The sequence below is a fragment of the Hylaeus volcanicus genome, chromosome 6 (genome assembly GCF_026283585.1).
Source record: "Hylaeus volcanicus isolate JK05 chromosome 6, UHH_iyHylVolc1.0_haploid, whole genome shotgun sequence".
NCBI lineage: Eukaryota > Metazoa > Arthropoda > Insecta > Hymenoptera > Colletidae > Hylaeus > Hylaeus volcanicus.
The window spans coordinates 11,881,347-11,906,301 of NC_071981.1; the positions used below are offsets into that span (position 1 = coordinate 11,881,347).

At 34.6% G+C, this 24,955-nt stretch overlaps 1 protein-coding gene across 1 annotated transcript; it reads right to left on the reverse strand.

The window, feature by feature from the left end:
* Positions 1-122: 122 nt before the first annotated feature.
* LOC128878350 (uncharacterized) lies at positions 123-19,767 on the reverse strand. The gene is made up of 8 exons (XM_054126483.1): positions 19,444-19,767; positions 6,613-6,917; positions 5,515-5,722; positions 4,308-4,477; positions 2,520-2,715; positions 1,052-1,206; positions 791-974; positions 123-529 (listed from the first exon to the last, which is right to left on the reverse strand). Exons 2-8 carry the CDS (start codon positions 6,850-6,852, stop codon positions 144-146), a joined length of 1,539 nt encoding a protein of 512 aa, XP_053982458.1. The 5' UTR covers positions 6,853-6,917; positions 19,444-19,767; the 3' UTR covers positions 123-143.
* Between the last annotated feature and the right edge of the window lie 5,188 nt (positions 19,768-24,955).

The window sequence follows — 24,955 nt, forward strand, 5'->3', positions numbered from 1 at the left end:
ACTCACAACAATAATCGACCGTCATTGTAGACTTTATGACGGTGACCCATACAGCCGATTTCGCTGCGGAGGTCACCGTCATAAAGTCTACAATGACGGTCGATTATTGTTGTGAGTGTCCATTGTGTCTACTAGCGAGCGGATCACCCTGTAGAATACCTTACCCCCTTAAAGAATCGCAAACACGGAAAAGTCCTCACCTGGAATCCCTTGACTTTAATTAGCTCCTTCAGTCTGTCCTTGATGTAGAAATCGAAGTCCTCATCATAGTAAGCGATGTCCCCTGTTTTCAGCCATCCATCCTCGACGATTATCTCTTTCGTGGCCTTCTCGTTATTAAAATACCCTTTCATAACGTGAGCCCCCCTGACCCAGATTTCACCAGTCTCTCCAGGATTCGAAATATCTTCGTTGGTGATAGAGTCAACCAGTCGTAGTTCGCATCCGATCATAGTCTTCCCGATGCTTCCTGTCTTTTTCCCAGTTGTTTCCAGGCAAATGACTGGCGAGGTCTCCGTCATTCCATATCCTGCGAAACGAACGTAACCAAATAATATGTTTCTGTCTTTCGAAATCTACCATCCGTGTGGGAATGTTTTCGTATCATTTCGATCCGTACGATCACCGCCTGAAAAGGTGTTCAACCGAAGACAACTCAACCGTCTATATATTTTTCTATTTTATGTTTTATCAAAGAAGTTTCTTCCTTCGAGTTTCTTCCATAGAGTAAAAAATGAGTAAATGAAGCTAGAGTCTCGTCGCATTGACCTACAGAACTTTAGATATTTACCTTGACAGAACTTTAGCTTCTCGTTGGTCAAGTTGAACTTTTCGTAGAACCTGTCTGCGTCCGCTTTCGATAATGGCGCTGCTCCGATTATAGCGTGGTGAACGCTCTCCAAATATTCCTTCTTTATGTGGGGAACAGCGTTACAGTATAAAACTAGCGGCGGTACGAGGAACAAACCTGTCACCTAAAAATGATTGTCTCAATTAACGTCTCTTCAAGGACGACTTTCTCGAATAGCGAATTATTCGAGGGAGAACTTACCCTTTGTTTTGCTAAGACACTGATGAACAGTTCTGGCACGAATTTGGGAAGAGTAATTATTTGCGTTCCATTGGCAAGGCGTGGCAGAACGATACTGTTCATCCCGAAAATGTGGAAGAACGGTAAAACTAAGGGAACCACTTCTTGAAAATCCTCTGCAAAGAGAGTTGAAATATGAGTTCTCGCTCATGCCCAATTCGATATCGAAGGGAAATGGCAATTACTCGAAAACGATTATTTTTAGTATTCGTTGAACATAAATAATTTGTACTTATCATTCCATCTACTCGTGTATACTCTAGTACTGGGGTCAGCAAACTTTTTTTGGAAACTTTTTTTGGCCCAATCGTACAAATTTTTGGCTCGGTGAGGCAGGTAGCAATCTCGGACATATTTACATGGCTAATTCTACTCATAGAGTCACAAAAAGAACAAGTTCAATATTTTTTTATTAGAAAGTGATATTTTTACGTAATATTTATTCACGTTATTCACAAAAAGAAAACGAATAAAATATGTGCATTTAGTATTAAACATTTATAGAACAGGTTAAACTTTGCACTAATGCATTGAATGTAATTGTTTTATTCTTAGATAATATATCATCATACTGGAGTTCGAAGTTAGTACTTTCCATTGTTAATTGGTTGCAAATGGTCGTCTGTTATTTGTATAATTAATTATCTGTAATATTAATCCACGAGTCGGATTAAAAACAGGCGGCGGACCGTAGTGTGCCGACCTCTGCCCTAATTGATTAGAGAACAATATATACATAGATTTTAAACATGTGATGAGAAATAAATAATTGACATTGCTTGTCAATTAAGAAAATAAAATACAATATAGCTGATCATAGCCTGAACGAACCCTATTTTCATTCTCTCCTAGTGTAATGAAACAGTTTTATAATTTTCAACTCTGTTAACACTTCTCAATTCAATTACTTTAATCCTCTTTATTTTTTGTTGTCGGTCAATAGGAATACTTTTATGTCTATATGTTCCAAACGACCAACGCACACAGTAATCAACGGGGCAATTCTCCCGTATTAAATATATATGACTACACCGTATATTTGATACTAACTCTGCGTAACAAATATTAAAAAATCGTGTACCAGTACACACAATGCAAAAACCATCTCTTGAGGCAGTATTTCATTTTAAACAATTTCCGACCACTATCTTCTGCACTAGTTACTTTCTAAATAATAGTATTAGTAAAAAAACAATATTGGAATTGTTCCTTTTATATACTCCGAACAAATTTCAGAAGTATGCTTAATTTTTAGATCGTTAACAGAAAGATTCTTTAACAACCCTACGAATAACTGTAGCTATCGCTCAATACATTGCAGTTGTGAATTGTTACGACATATTATGCAAAAAGCGTTTATTATCAACGAATACTAAAAATGGCCATTCTTAAACATTGTACTTGAACGATAACAAAGACGTTTCCTTACCTGTGGTGGTCAGAAACATCGTTTCTCTCGTGGTGACATCTACCATCTCCATGTTGGAGACCAAATTTCTGTGGGTCAACATTACACCCTTTGGCATTCCTGTCGTCCCGCTCGAATATGGAAGCACTGCCACATCGTCGACGGACGCCTGGGAATTCTTTAAAGGCGGTAACGTCTTCCCTCGAGTTATTAAATCCTGGAACAATTACAATAATTACAATTGCAACTTTCACTTTCGAAACGTTAACTGTAAGAACTCGTTTACCGACCCACTGTTGTTTATATAAATGTATACACTCAGTTCCATAAGTGTTCGTACACACTATATCTATTTCAGAAATGTGTTTAAATAAAATCCATTTAGTTTAAATAAATTTTGTCAATAGACATAGAGGGTACGAATAGTAATATTTCAGAAATGTGTTTAAATAAAATTCATTTAGTTTAAATAAATTTTTTCCATAGACATAGACGGTACGAATAGTAATATTTCAGAAATGTTTAAATAAAATTCATTTAATTTAAATGAATTTCTTCAATAGACGTAGAGGGTACGAATACTTATGGGACTGACTAACGTGTACATATATATTTACACAATTAATTTTATTCATAAATTAGTTTTGACATTAGTATGATAGATGTGCTCTGATCTCGGTAGTTTTATTGTTTTTATGGAATCCATAAATCTCGTGTTCAATTCAAACGAGTTTTTGCAAAATTTAAGTAAAATTCGTTGAAGCGATGTAGAACAGTTTTGGCACTAATTGGTTTATCAAGATTTGGCACTATTTCCGTAAGGACGTCGACTGCGGTTTTATATCTATTTGCCTTGGATAAGCGATATATCTTTCTGTCAGCTCTATCATTTGCTTTTCAAGATTTTAGTTTTCGAGGAAAATTTACTGATTTATAAGCCTAACTTGCTGCGTGGCTTGAGAACAAAGATATATATCACCATATACTTAGAAATCTCTCTGTATGTATGTACGTTTACCGACTTTCCAAAGAAAATCTATTCGCGATTGTTAGTGTGCTGACTTTCTCTCCTCTACTCATCGTAGCCACTTGCAGTATAAATACTTATAACTAGATCGAAGATCTTTATACAAAATAAAATCTTTGAAAACGTAGTTAGAATAATTGAACCTAAATATGAATTTATTTCACTCTGCAAATATTATAATACGAACCTTCTTTTAAATATTTTTTTATATTATTGCATTTTGTAGTTCCTTGCAGATTAAAATTTCCTATAAATGAATAAAAATCCGCAGTCTATATATAACTGTATCGACTGTTCGATGAATATCGTCAAAATTTGTTTACAACGTTGATATTTCCGTTTAGGTCGCCAACATCGCAACAAGCGTAAGTAATTGTTCACCCCAAAAGTGATAATTGAAAACATAGTAAACAAAATGCCCTTATATTCTTGGAATTCATAGGAATTTTATCGAGGAAAGAAAATTCAAACTGTATGAAACTATACTTCAAGTATTCTTGCAAGTTTTGCATTACGGTAATTGAATAAGTTGCTCGCCATTAACAAATTTTTAGTAATATTCTACCATTTGAATGATATGACACGAATATACGTATCTATCTTAATTGTAATATTTATCCATCGCTTACAAAAATCATAATGAGAGCGAATGTCATCTTCTAAAATTCTAACGAGCTCGAGATTCTCCAGAAATGTATCTATTAGAAAGTTTAGAAATATGTTGCACACAAATTTGAGCAGGATTTCGCGCAAAAGCATTACTAATCAATTATATCTCGCACCTTAAACGGTACAGTGCCTTCAGGAATGGGTCCAGTACCATCCTCGATAACCATGATGGGTGATCCAGGCCCGAATAGGCCTGCCGATGCTTGTACTACGTTCTGTGCGATTTCTGCGACTGTAATGGCCACCTTTGCTCCGGAACTCTTTAACTGACTTCTGATTTCGGCTGTTTAAAACAGTACATAAGATCATTTCAAGTTGTATATGAAATTGTAATTGTTTCTAACGGACGTCGAGGCGAAAATCAAAATGGAAATCGCATTCATAAATGAGACAGAGGGGCAATTAATCATTTGGCCTACAACCACGAGTGAGACTCGTGGTAAGGAACTTGGTCCATAAACGATAAGCACGAGTCTAACTCGTGGTACTTCGTTCGGATTTCCTACCTTTCTGTTTACTATGGCCCGAACAATCGGGAGATAGCGTGTAGGTCAAGGGGCTAATCTTTGCAATAATTTAATTACAATAAACCTTGGACTCGTCTTAATGGACATCTCGTTATCTGAACGAGCGTAACACACAAGAATTTCAGTCGTGTTAAGACTGTTACAAATACTATGAAAGTGGTTAAAAATCGTTATTCTGTTGATCATTTGAAAGTACCTTCTAATAATCTAATATCTAATATCTAATATATAAATGTGTGTTATTTATATTATATTATATGTGTATATTAGGTTGTCCCAAAAGTTTCTTCCGTGACTTGCACTCAGTTATTTTTTATGGGAATGTTTATATAAATAGTATCCGTTAATGTTGTAACAGTAACGGAGCAAAATGAATCGTACGCAATTCAATAATGTAACATTAGACACAAAATATTGTGTATGTGTTAATGAAATGGAAGAAACTTGTAGGACAACCTAATACATAATGTTGATTTTATTAGGATCATATATGGATTATATAGAGATACATATTCCAGTTTTATGTCGTTCCAAACAAGTTTTTCCTTGACAGATCGATAATTAAATAAACAAATAATTTATCGATCTATAAAACGAAATGTTTATAAGAATAGATAAAAGGCTCAAGATTTACTACAATTACTTATATTGTTATTCACACTCACGTGTGAAACAAGTAATCAGAACCTTCCTTAATCACAATTATTTTCTTTGGAGGATAATTGTCGAACGACTCTTGCGGTACTATAATCTTATCGGTTCGAATTTATCGTCATTTATGAAAGTAACTTACCGGGCGTGTATGCAGGATTGATAGTGGTAATGGTTATGTCGGCCTCCAAGATCCCGAGAAAGGCTAAAATAGCTTCAGGATAATTTGGCGTGATCAGGGCCACCACGTCGCCCTTCTTCAGATTAGAGTTCTGCAAACTTCTCGCAATATAATTAGCAGCGTCCCTCGCCTCGCTATACGTGTATCTCCTTCCGGTCACCGCGCATACCTAAAACGACAAAATCGATTGCATTAGAATAATGATACAATTTTTCTCCGTGGTATATTATAATAATATCCGACCGACAAAGTTGGCACCGATGAAGATAATTACCAACCGACACGATACTACGTTACTCGAAGGTTTTGCATGTATTCGCTTTGTAATTCATGAATGTATATTGTTTTTTATGTTGCAGGGTAGAAAGAAAACCTCCATAAATTTGTATAGAATAGCTCTTGTAATATCGAATTCAATTTGTTTGATCTGTATTTTTTAAATTATGCACAGTTACACAGTTAAATTGGAATGGTGAAATATCTCATAAGGAGTTGAAGCTATCAAAACATTATGTTTCCAACGTTGAAATAAATTTGGTTGAATGGGACAAATTATATAGAGTAAATAATTTCGTCGTAAGTGAAGTGATGGAGGAGTTTTAACAAATTCAGTTTTTTAAATGCAACCTTAAATATTTGTATGCATAATATAGTAGGATTTGTTTAGACAAATTCATCGGCCTTCAACGGAGTACAACAAATTAATTATTGTGAATAGAATTAAAAGCTAATATGTGATTCAAATATTTAAGTAAGAAGCATTGATCTTTTAATGATGAAGGTATGATCAGTGACATCAACTACAAAATGCATACAAAATAATATAAAAAAATATTGAAAATAAAGTTCACAGTACGATATTTGCAAAGTTAAATAAATTCCAACTACTTTCAATTTTTTTAGGTACCCTTGTAAAGATTTTCTTTTACATGAAAATCCACAGTGTACATATAAGGATCTGTGATTAAAATTTCATGGACCTTTAACAAAGTTGAAAATTTGACCGTAGTCCACGTTTTCGGAGATTTTGACCACTGCGATGTTTCTATGGGAACGTACCAGTGCAGGTTTATTGGCGTAATTATTCATTTTCCTCCAGACGTAATCATGGACACACATCTCCGGGTACGTGAACTCGTACGGAGTGGCGAAAATTTTTTTTCCATTTTCACCTTCGATGATCTTGTGCTGCGGCTGGGTGGACGCGCATCTGACGGCCCGGTTTAAAACTCGGCTCCCAGACTCGGAGACCTGGCCGAGTCTTCGGGCGTAGCGAAGAATCTGCTTGATTGTCGTCATCGTCTGAGCTCGTTTCTGATCGTTTTTCCCTGTGCTTTTAGCAATTCGTCAATTGTACTGCCCGGCTGAAAACAAAAGAAGATACCGTGGAATTAGACTGCGCGAAAGTACACTTTCTAACGGCGGATAGTTGCGTGCGGGATGTGCATGATAGAATCTAGGCCAAGCCGGGCCAGCCACGATGAAAAAGTTAAAATGGTTCCCGATAACGCGAACGCGCATAAAATACGCAACACGCACGTCCGTGCACATACGAGATGTGTCGCGAACGTCGCGATATCCGCACAACGATATCTGATTCTCTCGATGGAGTCGACAAAACGACTTCACGGAAAAGTAACTAAAGGATTAGTTTCGCTACGTTACCTCGCTGCCAAGTTTGATTAAGGGGATACTGTTTCTTTTTTACCAGTTATGAGGCAAATTTCATGATTACTTTTGCAGCGAAAATTTGATACGGTCTTTTAGACAAGATACTGTTAAATTAACAACTGCCCTGGTCAATTTTTTAAAAGAAAATGACAAAAAACTTTAAACTGAAATCTTCGATCCCGTCACAAAGTTTTTGCTATTAGTGGTCCGAAGAAATACGAATTTTAAAGATGTCAAAAATATTTTCACGCCATAGCCAGAAGTGTATTGTAGCCGTATGCACAATTGAACTCGATCCGAAATACGATTCTTAAAATATCGCATAAACATACTGTAGAGTCGCCCATAACCAAGAATAAGGAGTCAAACAATTGTTTGACTCTTAAGAGTCCTTAATTTTCGTAGAGACTCTTTCAAAACTTGAAAAACGACATTCAGAATATAAATCTTTAAAACTTAAATTATTTGATCGAATAAACATCACGAATTCAATTCCTGTTCCTTCAATGTATTCATTGCTTTCTTAACACTTGGCATGCGGGTACACTTCACCGCGGACTTACGCGTGCCGAGGGGCGCAAATCTACTAAATACGTATTTTTACGTGACCCGCGCTCCAGTGACACACTGAAAAAAACGTAAAAGTACACCAAGTAACATAAAGTACACCAATTAACACCAAGTGTTAATAATATATTGCTCTTCTCTGCTAAACACGTTTCGTGAAAATTGATTTGAAAGACATGTGATGCAACAGCACAATGAATGTTTAATACGTATATAGAGTGTCACAGAATTAGTGTAAGAACCGGAAATGGGGGATAGCTGAGTTGATTCTGAACTACAATTTCCTTAGCAAAAATGTGGGATGGGTGCTTCGTTCTTGAATGATTAACGAAAACCACCGACCAATCACAGCGCCCGAGTAGCCCGCTCTCAGCCTCTTGTGGCTAACGTCCAGACGTCCTTGTCACGTGTTTACGCAAGGTGTACAAAGTTAATTAGCTGTGATTATAGTTTATGAAGATATCAAATGGTGGAACATATAAACGCAATACGCGATGTGTAGAAAAACATGACAGATATAAAACGTGAAAATTATAACTTGTCACTGTTGGACAGCGTAATCACCATACCACATTTTATGTATGTTCAAGGTGTACAGTGGGCGTAGAAAGTATTCGTACACCGATCAATTTCCAAAATAAACTATGTAAAATTGTAATTTATTAACTTATTTTTTATAAACAATGACATTCTACATATTCTTGGAAATCTCTAGAATAGATGGAGTACAACAAAAAATAGCTATTTATGTAAGTTGCGAAATTAACAAGAAAAAAACAATTAACCGATAGAAATATTGAAGCAATAAGTATTCGCACAACTGTTGAATTTTTAAAACTTCATTTAAAAAAAAGAAATTTACATTAATTTATAAGTATATAATACTTCCTTCGTGGGATTTTCTTTTGATTTTATGATTATTGTAACTCTTCTAAGCGTTAAATTAACTAAATTATTAGTTATTCGAAGTTTAATCTTCTTTAATTCCTCCATTAAAGTCATATTTAAGAGTACTTTACTAGAAATTTGATGTTTTCTGATTCGTACGGAGCAATAAACTAATGTGTTCACGTTACAAATTCTACTGTAAATGGTTTGTCATAAGAACTTTTCACATTTTTTTGTTACTTTCGCAAGTTATATTGACTAGTAAATGTTGTTTGGACTGTATCTATCTTAGAGACTTCCGAGAATACGTAAAATATCATTGATTATAAAAAAAGAAGTTAAGAAACTACAATTTCACGCAAAAGTTTTTTGGGAAATTGATCGGTGTACGAATACTTTCTACACCCACTGTATGTACACGGTCTGTCTAAAAAGAAACCGAACTTTTGCTATAAGAAAAAAAAGTACAAGTAAAGTTTTTACACACACGTTTATTTACTCAAAATAATCTCCCTCTGCGTCAATACAGCGTGTAGACCGCGTAATTAACATTTCGAAGGACCTTTGCAGCGCCTGTTTTGGTAGCCCGTTTAGTACGGCGGTTACAGCGGCCTGAGTCTCCGAAATGTTGCTATAATGTGTTCCTTTCATTGGCATTTTCAATTTTGGGAAAAGAAAATAATCGCAGGGAGACAGATCAGGCGAGTAGGGTGAATGATCCAAGATAACAATGCCAATTCCAATGAAAAGGACACATTATAGCAATATTTCGGAGATTCAGACCGCTGTAACCGCCGTACTAAACGGGGTACCAAAACAGGAGCTGCATAGGTCCTTCGAAATGTTAATTACGTGGTCTACACGCTGTATTGACGCAGAGGGAGACTATTAACCGACTTCGAAAAGGAGGAGGTTACTCAATTCGACATGTATATTTTCTTTTTTCTTTTCTTTTTTTTTTTGAGGTATGTTCACCGATTACGCCGAGATGACTTGATCAATCGGAATGAAACCTGTTGCATCTTGTAGTGCATGTCTCCCCGGTGGTCCCATTATGAAGATTTTTTTGAGTAAATAAACGTGTGTGTAAAAACTTTACTTGTACTTTTTTCTTTTTATAGCAAAAGTTCGGTTTATTTTTAGACAGACCGTGTATTTGTATTACAAATAACGCGCATAAAGTGGTATAGAACCACTAGAATAATAATTAGAGCAATTACGATTGTGTCACTATTATTATTATTACTATTATGTAAGAACCTTTCTAAGGCGAAACATGTGGCGGGAGTTTAAATAATATATATTTCAAACTGCAACGTGAGTATTTGATTATCTCAAATAATTATCCTTACTGCGATGTAAACTCTAACAGTCGCGCATATATTTCGCGTATACTCAATCCAATTTTATTAAGAAATTATCGAATAATTCTTGTACATATGTTAATATGGATTCTATGAGTCATTAGATATTTGCTCGATCAGCTTGGAATATGTAAATTATAACAGAGTTACGTTCGTGACAAGCAATTATTTTATGGTAATATTTTGTAATTGCTCGTTGTTCTAACTATTAGTAAACTGGTAAGTTCATGCATTTATAGTGTGTACTAATAGAAACGTATACCAAGCATATATAAGAATATGACTTATTCATCAATGGACTAATATAAATAATTTATATTGTATAAGTGCATAAGAGTTTCTAGCTATACATCGAGAATAGATTAATCATATGTGCATACACTATGAATACATAAAATCCCTTGTTTAATTAGTATTATTGTCAGGAGAATCATTTAACAGAAAATAAGTAGGAGTAAACAGCAAATGAGGAATTTTAAAGCAAACGAAAAATAGGCAAAGATACGTACGTTACATAAAAGCAGAATGCAAAATAACAAAAATAAGTAATAATAATGTGCAATGTAAAGGAAACAGTAAAGATCGTTTGAAACGTACGTATTCTATATTATTATTTTCTTGTTAAACTTATAACACATCTATGTACATAATCTAATCTAATAGTAAATATTTGAAAAGTAAGATTGCACGCGTAAACAGATAAGCATGTCAACATTCAAAAAAATATTTGTGGAAAATAGTGCTGGAAATCCATAAAATATCAAAACGAATGTTTTGTGCAATAATGTCCAAAATTCAGCGATAATTTCGAGATATCGATTCAAGGAAAATTTAGAAGGAAACTGAGAAATCTGCATACTTGATGTCTAGCGTAAGTGGCTACACAAGAATGGCCATAACTGACGCAAATCAAAATTTGTTAGTGAAATTGAGTAGATTTGCAGCTTGAAATATGCATTTTCAGGTAACAGGCAAATATTGCATATTTGATCGAATTATATAACAGTCATTAAAACATATTTCAAATGATAAGTCATTTTTCAGGTCATCACACTGTCATAACTCTTTTAACCTTTGGACCACACTGACGCTGTTACGATTTACGATGGCATAGATGATATCGGCTAGCTTGACACATTGTACCACAAACTAAATCGAAACCAAATGAATTAAACAAATTTAAATTTCAAGTATTAATCAATTTTGATCAAAGAAAAGGACATTTTCAATTTTCAGGAGCGTCGTCACAACTCAACGTCAATTCAAATATTATTTACGATAAAGTAAACTTAGTTAACGAAACAAATTAATCAAAATTTAATTACAAATATATACATATATTAATTTTAAAGAAAGCAACGCTTTTAATTTACAGAAGTGCCAGCACGTATGTACCTTGAAGTCGCGAGTCGCTGGTACTAAGTAATTCTTAGAGTTCAGGAGATCATTTTTGCTATAATGTAAAGAGTTAATGAGCGTCAATTACGCTTTTCATAAATTCGATTTTATTCAATACTTGATTAGCAATTTATGGTGATAATTGACTTATGGACAGAGGTTCACTTAGGATAAACGAACCATTTATAGGGGAAAGGGAGATAGCCTTGACCGGCGGGTAGCCTCGGCTACTGCAAAAATGTAAACTTCTCGATATTTTATCGTATCTGTTTTGACGTCTATAGTGGCGCTAATGTTATACTCAGCATGCGCGGTTAGTCAAGCCTGATTGGTTGTTGCGTTCAGACGTGAAGAAGGGAATTAACTACTTCTGCGAAAACAAGTTCTGCGACAATTGATCATTTAAGTGGTATACGCAGTTACGAGAAGTTTCCGAATAGATAGATTTTCACCTTATATTCCGAAACGAACATTTAAATTAATGTTAACGAACATTGGGTATAAGGGTGAACTATATGAAAGAAAACAGTGGGAAAAATAAACTCAGTATATTATATCGTAATATCATATTTACGAAATTGTCTAATTAGGGAGTTCGAAAGTTTCCGATCACTTCGTTTTACTTAAAAAATTTGTACTTTATCTTCCAATATGGTGAACTATATCCCCTGACTTTATAGAAAATGTCAAGAGCAAAATAAAAGCTAGTGCTATCCATCTTTACCCAATGAAATTTTAATGCCACGATAAACGACATAAGACATCTACATACAACAGAACGTAATTACTGTTTTCCGGTCGTTGTAGGCTGTTTGATGTAACTAGACTGCGGATTTTGATGCGTTTATAGGAAATTTGAATGCGCAAGAAACTACAAAATGAACATAATATATGTATAATAATATAAATATATATTGAAAGTAACGTTCATATTATAATACCTGAAAAGGAAAATAAATTCCTATTTATGTTCGATTGTCGTAGGTACGCTTGCAAAGATTTTATTTTGTATAATGATCTGCAGTCTATACATAGCATTTAAATACATTCAGATACATTGATTACGGTCGTAATGAAGTCAAGTGTTCGTTAAGTGCCACTCAGCTGGTACGCTCCAACAGGGACAGCCAACATCATGATGTAGATAAAAAGTTAAAATAAAAAATGAAAGATAAGTAACTCTTTACAAACAGGGATAAACAAAGGATATGTCCTTTGATGTTGTTTGCGCATGGCTTCATCGATAAAAGAATACTGGCAATTATAGTGCGCGAGAAACTAGTATTAAGGAGTTATTCAAGAACTTTTATTTTACGTAACAAATTATGCTTATGTCATATGAAAACTTATGTTTTTACATATAATGGAAGACATGTTAAACTAGTAGAGGAAATTTGAAAAAAAACTTTTTCCACGGTTGATAAGATCATTTGACGTTGGTTCACCCGAAACGAAAAGATCAAAAAGATTATTAAAATATAGTATTGATGCTAGAAATGCTAGAATCAAACGCTCCTTCAAGACTTTATATTTATCTTTAATCGTTTACAAGCACGATTAAATATTAATGGATAATTATAATTTTAGTACTGACGATAACTACAAAACTATATTTAAATTAAGTTATCGTGTCTAAAATGGGACTTTCATTATAAGTAAAAAAAAAAAAAAATGTTGTTCGTTAGTTTCACATGTCTACTAATATATATGAAAACATCAACATTCCACAATTATTTGTTATGTCGATGTCTGTAACCTACGGGCTATATACTATATGATTATTGCTCCTCTGGTTTTGATTACTCGAGAGATGGGTTAAACTAATAATTGTTCAGTTCGGCATGCTCGGACTTTCGGTGGAATACGCATTTTGGTTATCCAGATTCCAAACATCTCCATGTATTTCAATTTTAAAATACTTTCCTCTTTTACTTGTGAGAGAATGAATGAATAAGTTGCTTCCTGTTTACAGTGAAAATAATGCCATTCTGTTCAAGCTTGTGTCGATGCAGCTATGTACATTACTGTTGCAAATAATTATGCCAAGGCCAATTCTCTCACGACAGATAGCGACGAGCTAGCCGTAACCAGCTTTAGCGGCTCGAAGCAGATAAAATGCAAGCCATATTAATAAGAATATACTGTTAAAGCTTCCGTTCTGTTGACGTAATGTTTGCATCGAATCCGCAGACGATGATCAATCACAAATTGTTAAATCACGGTTCAAAGTACGATCACGGCGACGTTATCGAAATTGACGCGCCTCTGTCAACGTCTCTATCTTGTCGTTTGCTAGATATGTATGTGAACAAAATGATTCCGCCGCAGTATCAGCAAAGACGCGAAACGTCAGTCAGCTCAATGACTGGCAATTACAAGATATGTACACAACGTTACTCCATTTAATTTGATACCGCGACAATAACAAGCAGTCTGTGACGCATCGTCTTTGCATCCAAAGATTTCTTAACAGTCGCGGTTAACCAATGATTCACAACGAATCCAACGATATCATCTAAATTTCGAAAACGACAATATCGACTACTCGTTCCTAGTAATTGATTAAAAATAATCGATATTCCTCATTTTTCGTTGTCAATTACACTGTAACGCTTTTAACAGGGTATCGTTAGTCGATATGAACAAGATTATATCTCAATTACATCACGAACAGTGTAAAATTACTCGGATATTTTTTAAGAACATTTACTTTTGCGTTTCCTAACATGGAATTATAATCTTATAATTTCTCTTCCTGAACTTTCTCTCTACTTTCTCGAGTAAAGAGAAAATGTAATATTATTAACTGTATACTTAAACCACACCGTCAACGTATAACATATATATTTATGAATATATGAATATATTACTGATGTAATTATTAGGTGTAGAAATGAATTCTATGACTTTATAAAATGAACGTACTATTTATTTATAAAGGAAAAATGTCGAAACCAATTCGTGTGTTTCATTACTACGAAGGTTAGTACTTTAACGTAACAAAATGGTCAATAAATATTTCTATTCAAACTAGAGTTATAAATGATTAAATGTGAAGACACATCATTAATTTCTACACGTAATAATTGTCAAGTACATTTGTAAACTGTTGGAAGAACAACAATAAGCAAAATTTGTTGGCTACTGGATTATGTACATATTGATACAATTGAAATAGTCATCAAGTCGAGACTCGGGTTAATTACAATATTTAGATCCAGTTGAAGACATAAAAGATTGGTACTCTAACGTAACAAAATGACAAGTAAATATTTCTGCTTAGACTAGAATTATAAATGTTTGAATGTAATTTTGAATTAATTTATTTTGTAGTTTATTTATTTTGAATTAATTATTTTTATTATTAGGTGTAGAAATAATCTTGTGTTCTGACATATTCAGAAAATAATTCTATACCTAATATTTTCTCAAATAAATACTTGTCTCTGTTGAAGTAGTTTCCAACGACCTTTCTTGCGTGAACGTGTTTTATGATCCTAATGTACTAACAGTTTCAGGTAAGGTATTTTTTTTTTTAATGATTAATTCAAGGCAGAAAGATCCAAAGTATTCGAAATGTAATGCATACGAAATTAAATATTGATGAACCGTGTATCGTTGAACGAAGCAACGGCGTATCAGTGCTCCCTATAAGCCGCGATGCAGGAAATTGGTGTTAATAACCGACGTGCAGTCCACGATACGGTGAAAACTTGCAAGTGCGGCCACTGGTGTGCGTTCCATTCGCCGGGACAAGAGAATCACGTAATCGTGCCGCGGCCTTAAATAACATTCCTCGTAAACATGTTCCTAGCGAGACGTGCATTCGATGTGCAGTGTGAGCGTTCGATTCTCTCGAAATAATCGCTTCTGAAATTGATTGATTTAATAGAATTGGTTAAATACAAAATTTGACTTTACAAAATCAATCTCTTAAAAATTGATTCGAATTGCTCCTCCAGTTGCCAACTATATCCCACACATAATTAAAAACTGTTAGATTAAATCTACATAGACACATTTATGACCCTTTCCATTTTCCACTACTCTTTTTTATTTTTCGCCGCTTTCTCCGATTGGAATTAATATTGAGTTTAATATTAACATTATTACACTACAACACGAAACATACTTCACGTAAAATTTACATGGCGTCCCATAAATTTGTACTAGAAATTATATTTTATCAAAATAAACTATAGAAATTTTAAGGCTACGAAATAATAACTTTTCCAGCAAGATGAGAAGCGATCATAGATAAGAAAGGTTGATTGTATTTTTTCATAACATTTAAAGGTATAATTTATAATAATTAGTAGCACAACGGTAAGTGACACTAACTTGTGGAATGGTCTAATATTTTCTATACTAGACATGATTCATCATACTGGTTATCAATCGTTCCAATCAAACTTTGTCCGTTTTTGGTCCAAACGTCGCTACGTCAACTCGTTTCGTTACTCGTTTTTGTCGGTATCGCGAACTAGACGGATGCATGAGCCGTGATAAGTTTGCATATGCAACAAAGTTCTGCTAATCGTTGGAGCACTCTGTTGCATTCAATTGGCCGTAGATAAATGAACGATCGAGGTCATCTGCCCTCGAGGAGCAGACGTTTCGCGATAAGTCACGTCTTTATCACGAAAAGGGGACGGGCTGTGCGAATTTTTTTTGCGAAAGGCCTAAAGACTTTCGTTTGAGGGGAATAACCTGTTGCACTCGAGGAAAGATGGGTTTGGAACGAATCTTGTGACTGACACTTATGCTCTGGCGATTGAATGAATCGACTCGGCAGGAAAAGTAGAAGTCCAAGTTGAGACAGGCAAACAATTTCATTCGAATAATAAACAAGGGCCAAAACATAAATTTTCACTTTTAATTTCACATTCATTTTTATCTATCAATTATTTCGCACTTTTGATACTGTCATACTCTGCTCGTATTCTGATATATCTAAAGAGCTCGTCCCTGTTGAAATAAACATTCAATAGTTTGAACTTAGCGCGCTTACTGTACTATAATACATGTTACCTTCTTGTATTAAACCAAAAGTGTGTATACAGCGTATTAAAATATTAAACCGTTAATCAGTATCAATTAGTTCAACAGCCAAGCCTGTCCTATCCCGACTTCCATTTCGACAGTCCCATTTATAAAAAATAACGTAGTCATAATAAAACCAACGTGTAGGAATGTAAAAACTAAGAGGCATCGAATTCTTGGAAGCAATAAAGAATATGCGTCAGCAACGAAGAATAATTCGTTCGTAAACATTTTCAAAATTGGTAATAAAACTGTTAAAAGAATTAGCCGTCCAAGATGAAAGTGGCCTAATCAAAGCTCTCTTTGTTTAATTAATTTGTAATAAAGATTAACATGTCAACGAAGCATGACCAAGGATTCGAAATAATCGTGATGTGAACGTTGTGTGTCGACTATAATTCCATTACGTGTTGACATTCTCGTAATGTTATGGATGTAGGAATAATATTATTATTGCAGAAACGTAAGATTACTCAGGTGCTCGTAGATTTATACCGCATTTTTTTTTAAAGATATACGAGCTTATGTCGATACCTTCGCGAAGAAATATTACTTCGTTGACAATTAAACTTCTCTATCATTACATACTATTTAATTATATTTCATAATGACTGTTTTCCTTATCTCGTTCAGCAGCTGAGTTTACGTCGATAACTTCGCGTAGTAATATTTATCTCGTTAACGATAAAACTTTATTGAAGATAAAATTCACGTATTTGTTAAACATTACTAGCAGAAATTCCGTTTTTCAACAAGATTCAAGTATCATTTTCATAATGAAGAGTTCAAATGTAGAAATTATAAGTGTAACAACTCTTCCATTTATCTTGTATATAAGAAAAATCTTGACGTTTCTATTACTAAGCCAATGCTTTGTATTCTCCAAGGCCAGTTCTGCGAGTACTGAATCACTATGAATTTAATACCACCTGATGCAGTAACGTGAAGGTGGATACACATTAATGCACAAGCCATGCAATACAACTTGAACGTTGGTATGCGACTATGTGTATGTATGTGTCCATCGACCATACCACTCCAACGAGTGATAAGGTATATTCGTCGTAACTTTTTGCGGTCTAAATTGTCTGATTTAAGAATTCTTCTACAGTATTAATTTAGATTTGCCAGAGCTGCAGAGGAAATACAAACAGCTTGTAAGATTGGTTCTGTCCTATTCAATCGAAACATTGAAAAAGTGTATTCTTTAAATTTTGCTCTGTTCTTTTCTCAAGATAAACAACAAAATTTCCAACTCTCGGACGAAAGTCTCTCAACGTGTATCGTAATTCGCGACACATGTTTAATTGTTTATTGTGAAATACTTCATTGTATAATTCAACTATCACACTTTGCTTAAGGAGGCACAACACTGTAAAATGTTTTTACAAATTGATTTTTGTTGGGAAAGAAACTCAATTTGCTAGAGTTGCAAACTTGAATGTGGAGCAGTGCCAAACCCTCGAAGGCTACTGAAGCTTTAAATGTCTTTATCTCTAGATACATTTCAACCTGGTTGACAGGTTGAAAAAAAACTATCAGTCCGATCGATATGATCGAAGTCGTATTCACTTCGTTTTTTTTTTTTAAATTGCTGTTCTCTAATTCTTTTTTAATATATAGGTACTATTTGTTCGTTAAATTCAGAAATTTTTTTCGAAGGTCCGCCATTTCTCGTTTATTTAGAATATTGAAAAAAATCTTACGTCAGGTCATAGCCATAGGTATTTAGTTTATGAAAATGTTTGGTTTTTTATTTCATATACGTATACGCTGTGGTTACAAAGCTGTCAACTGAACAGCTGTTTATTTTTCAATGTTCACTGGCGCACGATGTCAATAGTAGTATTGAAGTATAGAACAATAAATATTCAATAGAACATAATGAAAACTTGAAAACAATCCATCGTATAACTTCTTTCCAAAGAATGTCTGAAAATTGGTCTTTTTTGGAGCCGTCACAGTGTTGTACCTCGTTATCGACTAAGAAATCGAACACTGGTGCAGCCTTACATCGATTATTCAATGTATCGATTTGGATAAAAAATTTCGCCCATATATTTGTGAATCAGAAGTTGAAGTCTCCACTGACAGTAGAAAACGCAAGAAACGAAATTTCGATACCAGAGATTTTTACTGGTTATTCATGTTCAAAGGGTGAAAACTACCCTCGAAGTTGTAAATGAAATACTCATTTGATTTTAAAAAACTAACAGTGATAAAAAAAAGTGTGTTTTTTAGCAAACAATAACATACTCTAAATAGAAATGATACTAAGATATAAGTGGCGCATCTGTAGCCAATGATATCGCTTTTTTACCAATATTTCTTGTTAGAAATGTATTTGCTGGCTGAAAACTAGTTAATTTCAACCAAAATAAAAACCAATAAGCTCACATATTTTCCATTTCCATTTTAGTTACATTTAATTATATTTAGTTACCATTCTTTTGCTTTCTTTTAATAAAAAGTTTAAAATGCAGACCCCATAATAATAAAAGCCTATTTATATATTCTAACAAAGCGTATCGAGATTATACCGTTTCGGGAATTTTATTCATTCTCCCGACTTTACATGGACGGTACCAGTAATCAGTAAACTACTAAATTACTAAAACAATTTATAACTGAAAAAACTAGTTCAATTTTACAAAAGCATCTTTGCATTCGTATCTGATACAAAACTGAGCATAACGAACGATAAATACGAGAAAATTCTTCATTTGGACTTTTGTCCAACTAGATCCATAAATTGAACCGCTCTGTCACCTTCGTGGTCCAGTCGCGCTCCGTTCCCTGCTGCTTGACCCGAGTTAGCAGAGGTGGAAGTAATTCCCCTCCAGAGGGAAACTGGCGGGAGTTCTCTCCCAAGTCAAATTCTTTCTTTTGCCGTACCTTAACCCGAACCGGTCGAACAAGAAGAAAACACACGAACAGTGGAGTGAAAGTTTCGTGTTACCTTGTTTGATGATTCCGGTTGGGGTGAAATCGGCTCGAATCGATTCCCTTATCGATCGGCTCCTTTTACCAGGTCGTTCGGTTTCCCGGTTTGGGTAACCACCGAGAAACGTATCGGTAACGCGAACGTCTTCAACTTCTCGAATCTCACTGCGCAGATGGAACCGGCTGGCGGTCGCAACTCCGTGGGACCGACTGATCACAATTCTTCTGCGGTATTGGAGTTACTCGTGGAACACGGAATACCACAGCCACTGGACGGAACAAACGAACTATCGAACGTAGCTCGCGCGACTGTTTTCACTGACAGACTACGAGAGCATCTGGCAAACCACTTAACTTCTACTACTCGGCTGTAGATACCGTCCCCCCTCCAGCGACCAACCAGCGCGCTTGCAAAAGAGGCGTGTACAAGGTGATCGCGAAGAGAGGATTTTACATTCCCAAGGAGAGCTATTCGTGTACAACGAACCCCGCTAACGGAACCGCATGCGAACGAAGTGCATCGCAATCGGAGCCAGTCGCGCCAACAAATAACGAGCGTCCTCCGTCGCCGCACAACGCTCCACGCTTTATTTACTAATGAGAGAAAAAAAGAGAATAGAAACGAAAAGCAAGTGTTAACGTTTAGGCATCCTAACGTGGAGAACAAGTTTTGTTGAAACGACAACTCGTCGTTTCCTCTACCCCTTTTTGGAAATTCATTTTATTCGATTTTCGATGGTGTAGTCTCGGCGAGAAAATTGTTTATCATTCTCCACGGTGGTTATTGAAACTTATTTGATACGCGAAATGTAAAGTTAGTGAACAGTATACAGGAATTAGCATATTGTATGTTGTCTATAATAAGCGCTAGGAGAATTAGAGGCGAGATAAGTGCACAATGTTTCAAAACACAAATTAACATTTGTCGTGTCGGTTAGAGTTTGAATTTTCCTCGGAAAAGTATGTATATTTATGAAACTACAGAAAAGGAATATGCTAGGTGTTTCGTTTAAAGCGGAAAAGTTACATGCAACGTTTCACCAGGGAATGAAATTATAAACAAAACGTTTTTACAGAAGTTATTTGGTAAAAATATACAAAGAGTAATAGACAAAATAGACAAGAACTTCTAGTTTCTAAATATTAAGTTGTCCCAAAAGTTTCTTTCGCTTTATTAATAAGTAATACATGCACAATATTTTATGTTTTATGTTACATTACTGAATTGTGCACGATTCATTTCGCTCCATTACTGTTACAACATGAATATCTATGAAATTAGATTGTTTATTTATATAAACACGACCACATAAAATAATTGAGTGCAACTCGCGAAAGAAACTTTCGGGACAACCTAATATATTTGTGTTTTCGACTATAGGTAAACGGTATGTTTTAATCGCCATCAACCGTACGCCAACGATTTTGCTGTAACGCATATTTTGACGATGAGTATAGCGAATATGGATCAACAAACTGGATTAAGAATTGAACTTTTATATTGTTCAATAGGTATATTTTAACTGTAAGAAGCAATTAATTGATGTACTTGATCCCAAAAGGATATTCGTGTTGTTTAAGGTCTTCATAATATTTCTATAACGTTATACTAAAAAATATTGTAAATTGCAGAAGTTATAAGCGTTTATATCACGTGTAGTCTCCTTAAGTTCATTGAACACGAAACTTCCACCGTATTATTCCTGAAACGTTCTTTCTCAAATATGTCACGCAAAAACTGCATTTCGGATCGAGGTCAAATTTTGCATACATATAAAACACATTTCTACTTATGACATGAATTAGTGTATTATTTGTCTAGCTATTAAAGTCACAAATTTAATGGAAATATCGAAGATTTATGTTTAAGATACTCCAATTTTGTCAACTTTGTTTTAATCTATTTTCCCTTAAATTACCCTGTAAACACATTTGTAATGAATAAACCAAAACTAATTGCCATTGATTCTGATCACTAAGGCGGACTCTATCGCTTTAATATATTATAATAGAAGATAAATAATAAAACAAACAAATGAGAAAGTTTTGATTCGACCACGTTAATAACCTTTGATGCTAATCATTCATTAAAATTATTTTATTATTGTTAATAGAATGTGATAGGATAAACATACACTTCTATACGTGTGAACGTATCGTCTTTTGTAAACATTATTAGCTATCATCATAAATCAATATTGACTTTTTCCTCCATTACGTAGCGCATTCTGATTACTGGAATGAAATATACGTCGTAAAATAATATACATTACCGAACATTCATTTCAATACATATGAAATATCTGACTTTGTAGAAAAGATTTAAATACCTATATTTTTGTTATCAGTTAACTTTATTAATCAAAACATGCACCAACAGATTCGGTGGTCGCGATGAAGTTGCGAATGGTGTTTGTGATGGATTCTTCATCGCATCTTATGCTTGTCCGTTAACTCATGCGGAATCTATTTATCCATCGTCTTCGTTTTTTCAATCATTTACAAATGTCTGAAAGTTGTGATATTGTATACAATTAAACTTCCTACAAACTCGCGTACAGCTTGACGTAAATCGTACTCGATTAATTTATTTAAATCATGGAAGTTTGGCGAATGAACGGCATGTTTTTCGTTGTCTAATAGCGTCCTCTAATACTCGTTTAGATCCATAGGTTCCAATATTGCAATCCTGCTCTATTAAAAAAGACACCACTTTGCGTCGAGCACACTTGACTCTCCATAACAGCTCTTCTTATATTGTACTTTATAATCGTCGCCACTTGTACAAGGTTTATGACACGTTTGAAAATACCTGTCACATAATGCATAGGCGAATGACTTCGGAATATTCGGTAAGTAATAAAATGTGTTAAAATTACTAGACTGTGGATTTTTATTCAAAACAAAATCTTTGAAAACGTACGTATAAAAATTGGACCACAATTGGAATTTATTTTACTTATTATATTATTGCATTTTGTAGTTCCTTGTGCATTCAAATATCCTGTAAATGCATACAAATTCGCAATCCAGTTATTACAATGAGAAAATGAATCTAAATACTAGTCAATCTCTTACAACTTATCAAAACATAAACGTATATCAATACTATTTTACTTATTAAAGGTTTATTACATAAAAATGGTTCAGTTTTCTTACATCAATACATTATTAGACAATATCTATGCACTCGTTTCATTATTTTTCTATGATGTATGGACAAAGAATTCACGAATACACATTATTGCACATAGATTACCGTTAAAAGTAACTAATTATCCTTTAAAAGACTTGAATATACCACGGTGAACATTAACGTTCTTGCGCATAGGTTTTGTACTGCTGAATAACAGAGTTTATCATTAACCCAAACGCGTTTAAGGGAGTCAATGAATATACATGTATTGTTCTTATATTGTGCTATCTAGGCTACTTAATGGGAGTCATTTGTTTCCTCTAGAGCATAATTTTCTCGTTTATGACCAAGCCTGGCATGGTCAACTTCAATATACTAATTATGACGTTCAAGTGTCCAAACGACTCCCCTTCTCACGTTTGAGAAATAAACGCAAGAAACAGTATACAGGTATTGGCGATAGGTATATTCGACGGAGGAGGTCTTAAGTGGTCATAAAATCCGTCAAATGCCGGAACTTAAACCGACCGCAATTAGTAAACCAATACCATTTTAGACAGGGATAGATCTTTTCGTTCAGGACTGTACGATATCAGAATTAGGAGGTTCACAATTCAATGACTTCATTCTTTTTTATGTGCATTTAGCTAGAAATCTCTACTTCACGTGTATCGAAATACCCGGGTACACGGGTAATTAATGGATCCGTGTTTTAATATGTGTATTTTTAATACGCGGATACGTATCGAAATACGCTAACACCCGGATATCCAGGTACGTATACGTACATCGAAATACACGGGTACGCACGTTGACTTGAACAGTTATTTTAACTAATAAATAAAGTTTTACAAATTACACTGAAAAATGTATTCTGTTATATTTATTCTTCTTATGTTTATATTTTTTTTATTTATTTGTTTCATTGCTTATCAATTTTTTTTAAATTAATCATTATTTTAAAATAAAAGCTTTTGTTACATAAAAGTTTGTATATAAGAATAATTGGATACTGTACCCGAATAATTCGATGTATGCGTATCCGTATATTTCGGTGCATGTGTACGTACCTGGATATCCGTGTATTTTAATACCCGTTCAAAACCGTAATCTCTAGTATTTACGCTTGTCTCTTTAACGGATAAACAGATTACTATATGAAGATAATTCATTCCTTTCCCATGATCGAAACATTGTTTCTTATTTTCGGTCAAACAACACACCAATCAAAGTGCACAGAATATAAATTCGTAAACTTTGGTACTGGTACTGCCTGACCGAAAATGAAAGATTAGATTCAAAAGCCGTTTACTTGTTGAAAAAACTGTAGTAGATAAGAACTTAGTTAACCAATTATCGTCAAGAGTTTTATGGATTTTCCAGTTTGGAAAAACTCGGAGGAGACATTTATAAGAAAATGAGGTTAATGATCTTCTAATACAACTCACCGCAAAAATTTAATCAACAGGTTTATGATGCGATAATGTTCGAAGGAACTTTGTTTTCTGAACATTTTTTAGGTTTGGGGCCCCGTTGTTGGAACGTGGACATGTATACCTGCGGGTCGCAAACACGCCTGTCGTTCTAGGGATCAATTACCTGCGTCAATAAAGTAATTACTACTGTTTCAATTTACGATCACACAAGATCCCTTCCAGCTACTATACAGGGTGATCCGCTCGCTAGTGGACACAATGGAGAACCACAATAATAGCTCACCGTCATCGTAAACTTTATGATGGTGACCCCCGCAGCGAAAATTTAATTTTATCGTTAATGTTAGGAAAATTATACAAGAAAAATCAGTTAGGGATCCGACTTTGTTCACTTGCCTCTACATACAGGGTGTCCACGCTAAAGTGTGACAGTCGCGATATTTCGATGACTGTTAATGATACGAAAAATTGTTTGTATATAAGTTGCTGGATAAAATGAGATCTCTATTGTGGCGCAAACGAAAATTTTGTTACGTTATTGAAGAAAAAAAAAAAGAATACTTCTTGTCATAATTCCTGAAAGCATGAATTGTCAACACGTTATCGCATCATAATCAATTTTCGATATTATCTAGAGTCTTGATTCAAGACCCCGTCTTGTATAAAATTTATAAATAACATCGACGTGGAAAAACAGCGTGCAAAATCACGATGATTCGAACGATACAAAGGGTTCAGTGACGTTACAGCAACGAAACGTCTCCCCTCTTGCCATCTGGCGTCGAAATTCCCATCGCGGAGAAGAGCGTTGGCGCTTATCGGTCGTCGACAAGACTAAACACCCCGCGCGAGTGGACCTCGACCATCGCGAAATTTGTTTACGAGTATCACGGAAGGAAAATCGATTGCTGATTCGAGCATAAAAACAAAAGATCATCGTTCGCGACCCGACAACA

Bases quoted from the DNA above. Each gene is read 5' to 3' on its own strand.
- LOC128878350 (XM_054126483.1), bottom strand. From the start codon at position 6,852: ATGACGACAATCAAGCAGATTCTTCGCTACGCCCGAAGACTCGGCCAG. The intron at 2,716-4,307 runs GTGCGAGATATA...TAATTGTTCCAG, and splicing joins AAGGCACTGTACCGTTTAAG to GATTTAATAACTCGAGGGAA. The intron at 530-790 runs GTAAATATCTAA...TTCGTTTCGCAG, and splicing joins GAAGCTAAAGTTCTGTCAAG to GATATGGAATGACGGAGACC.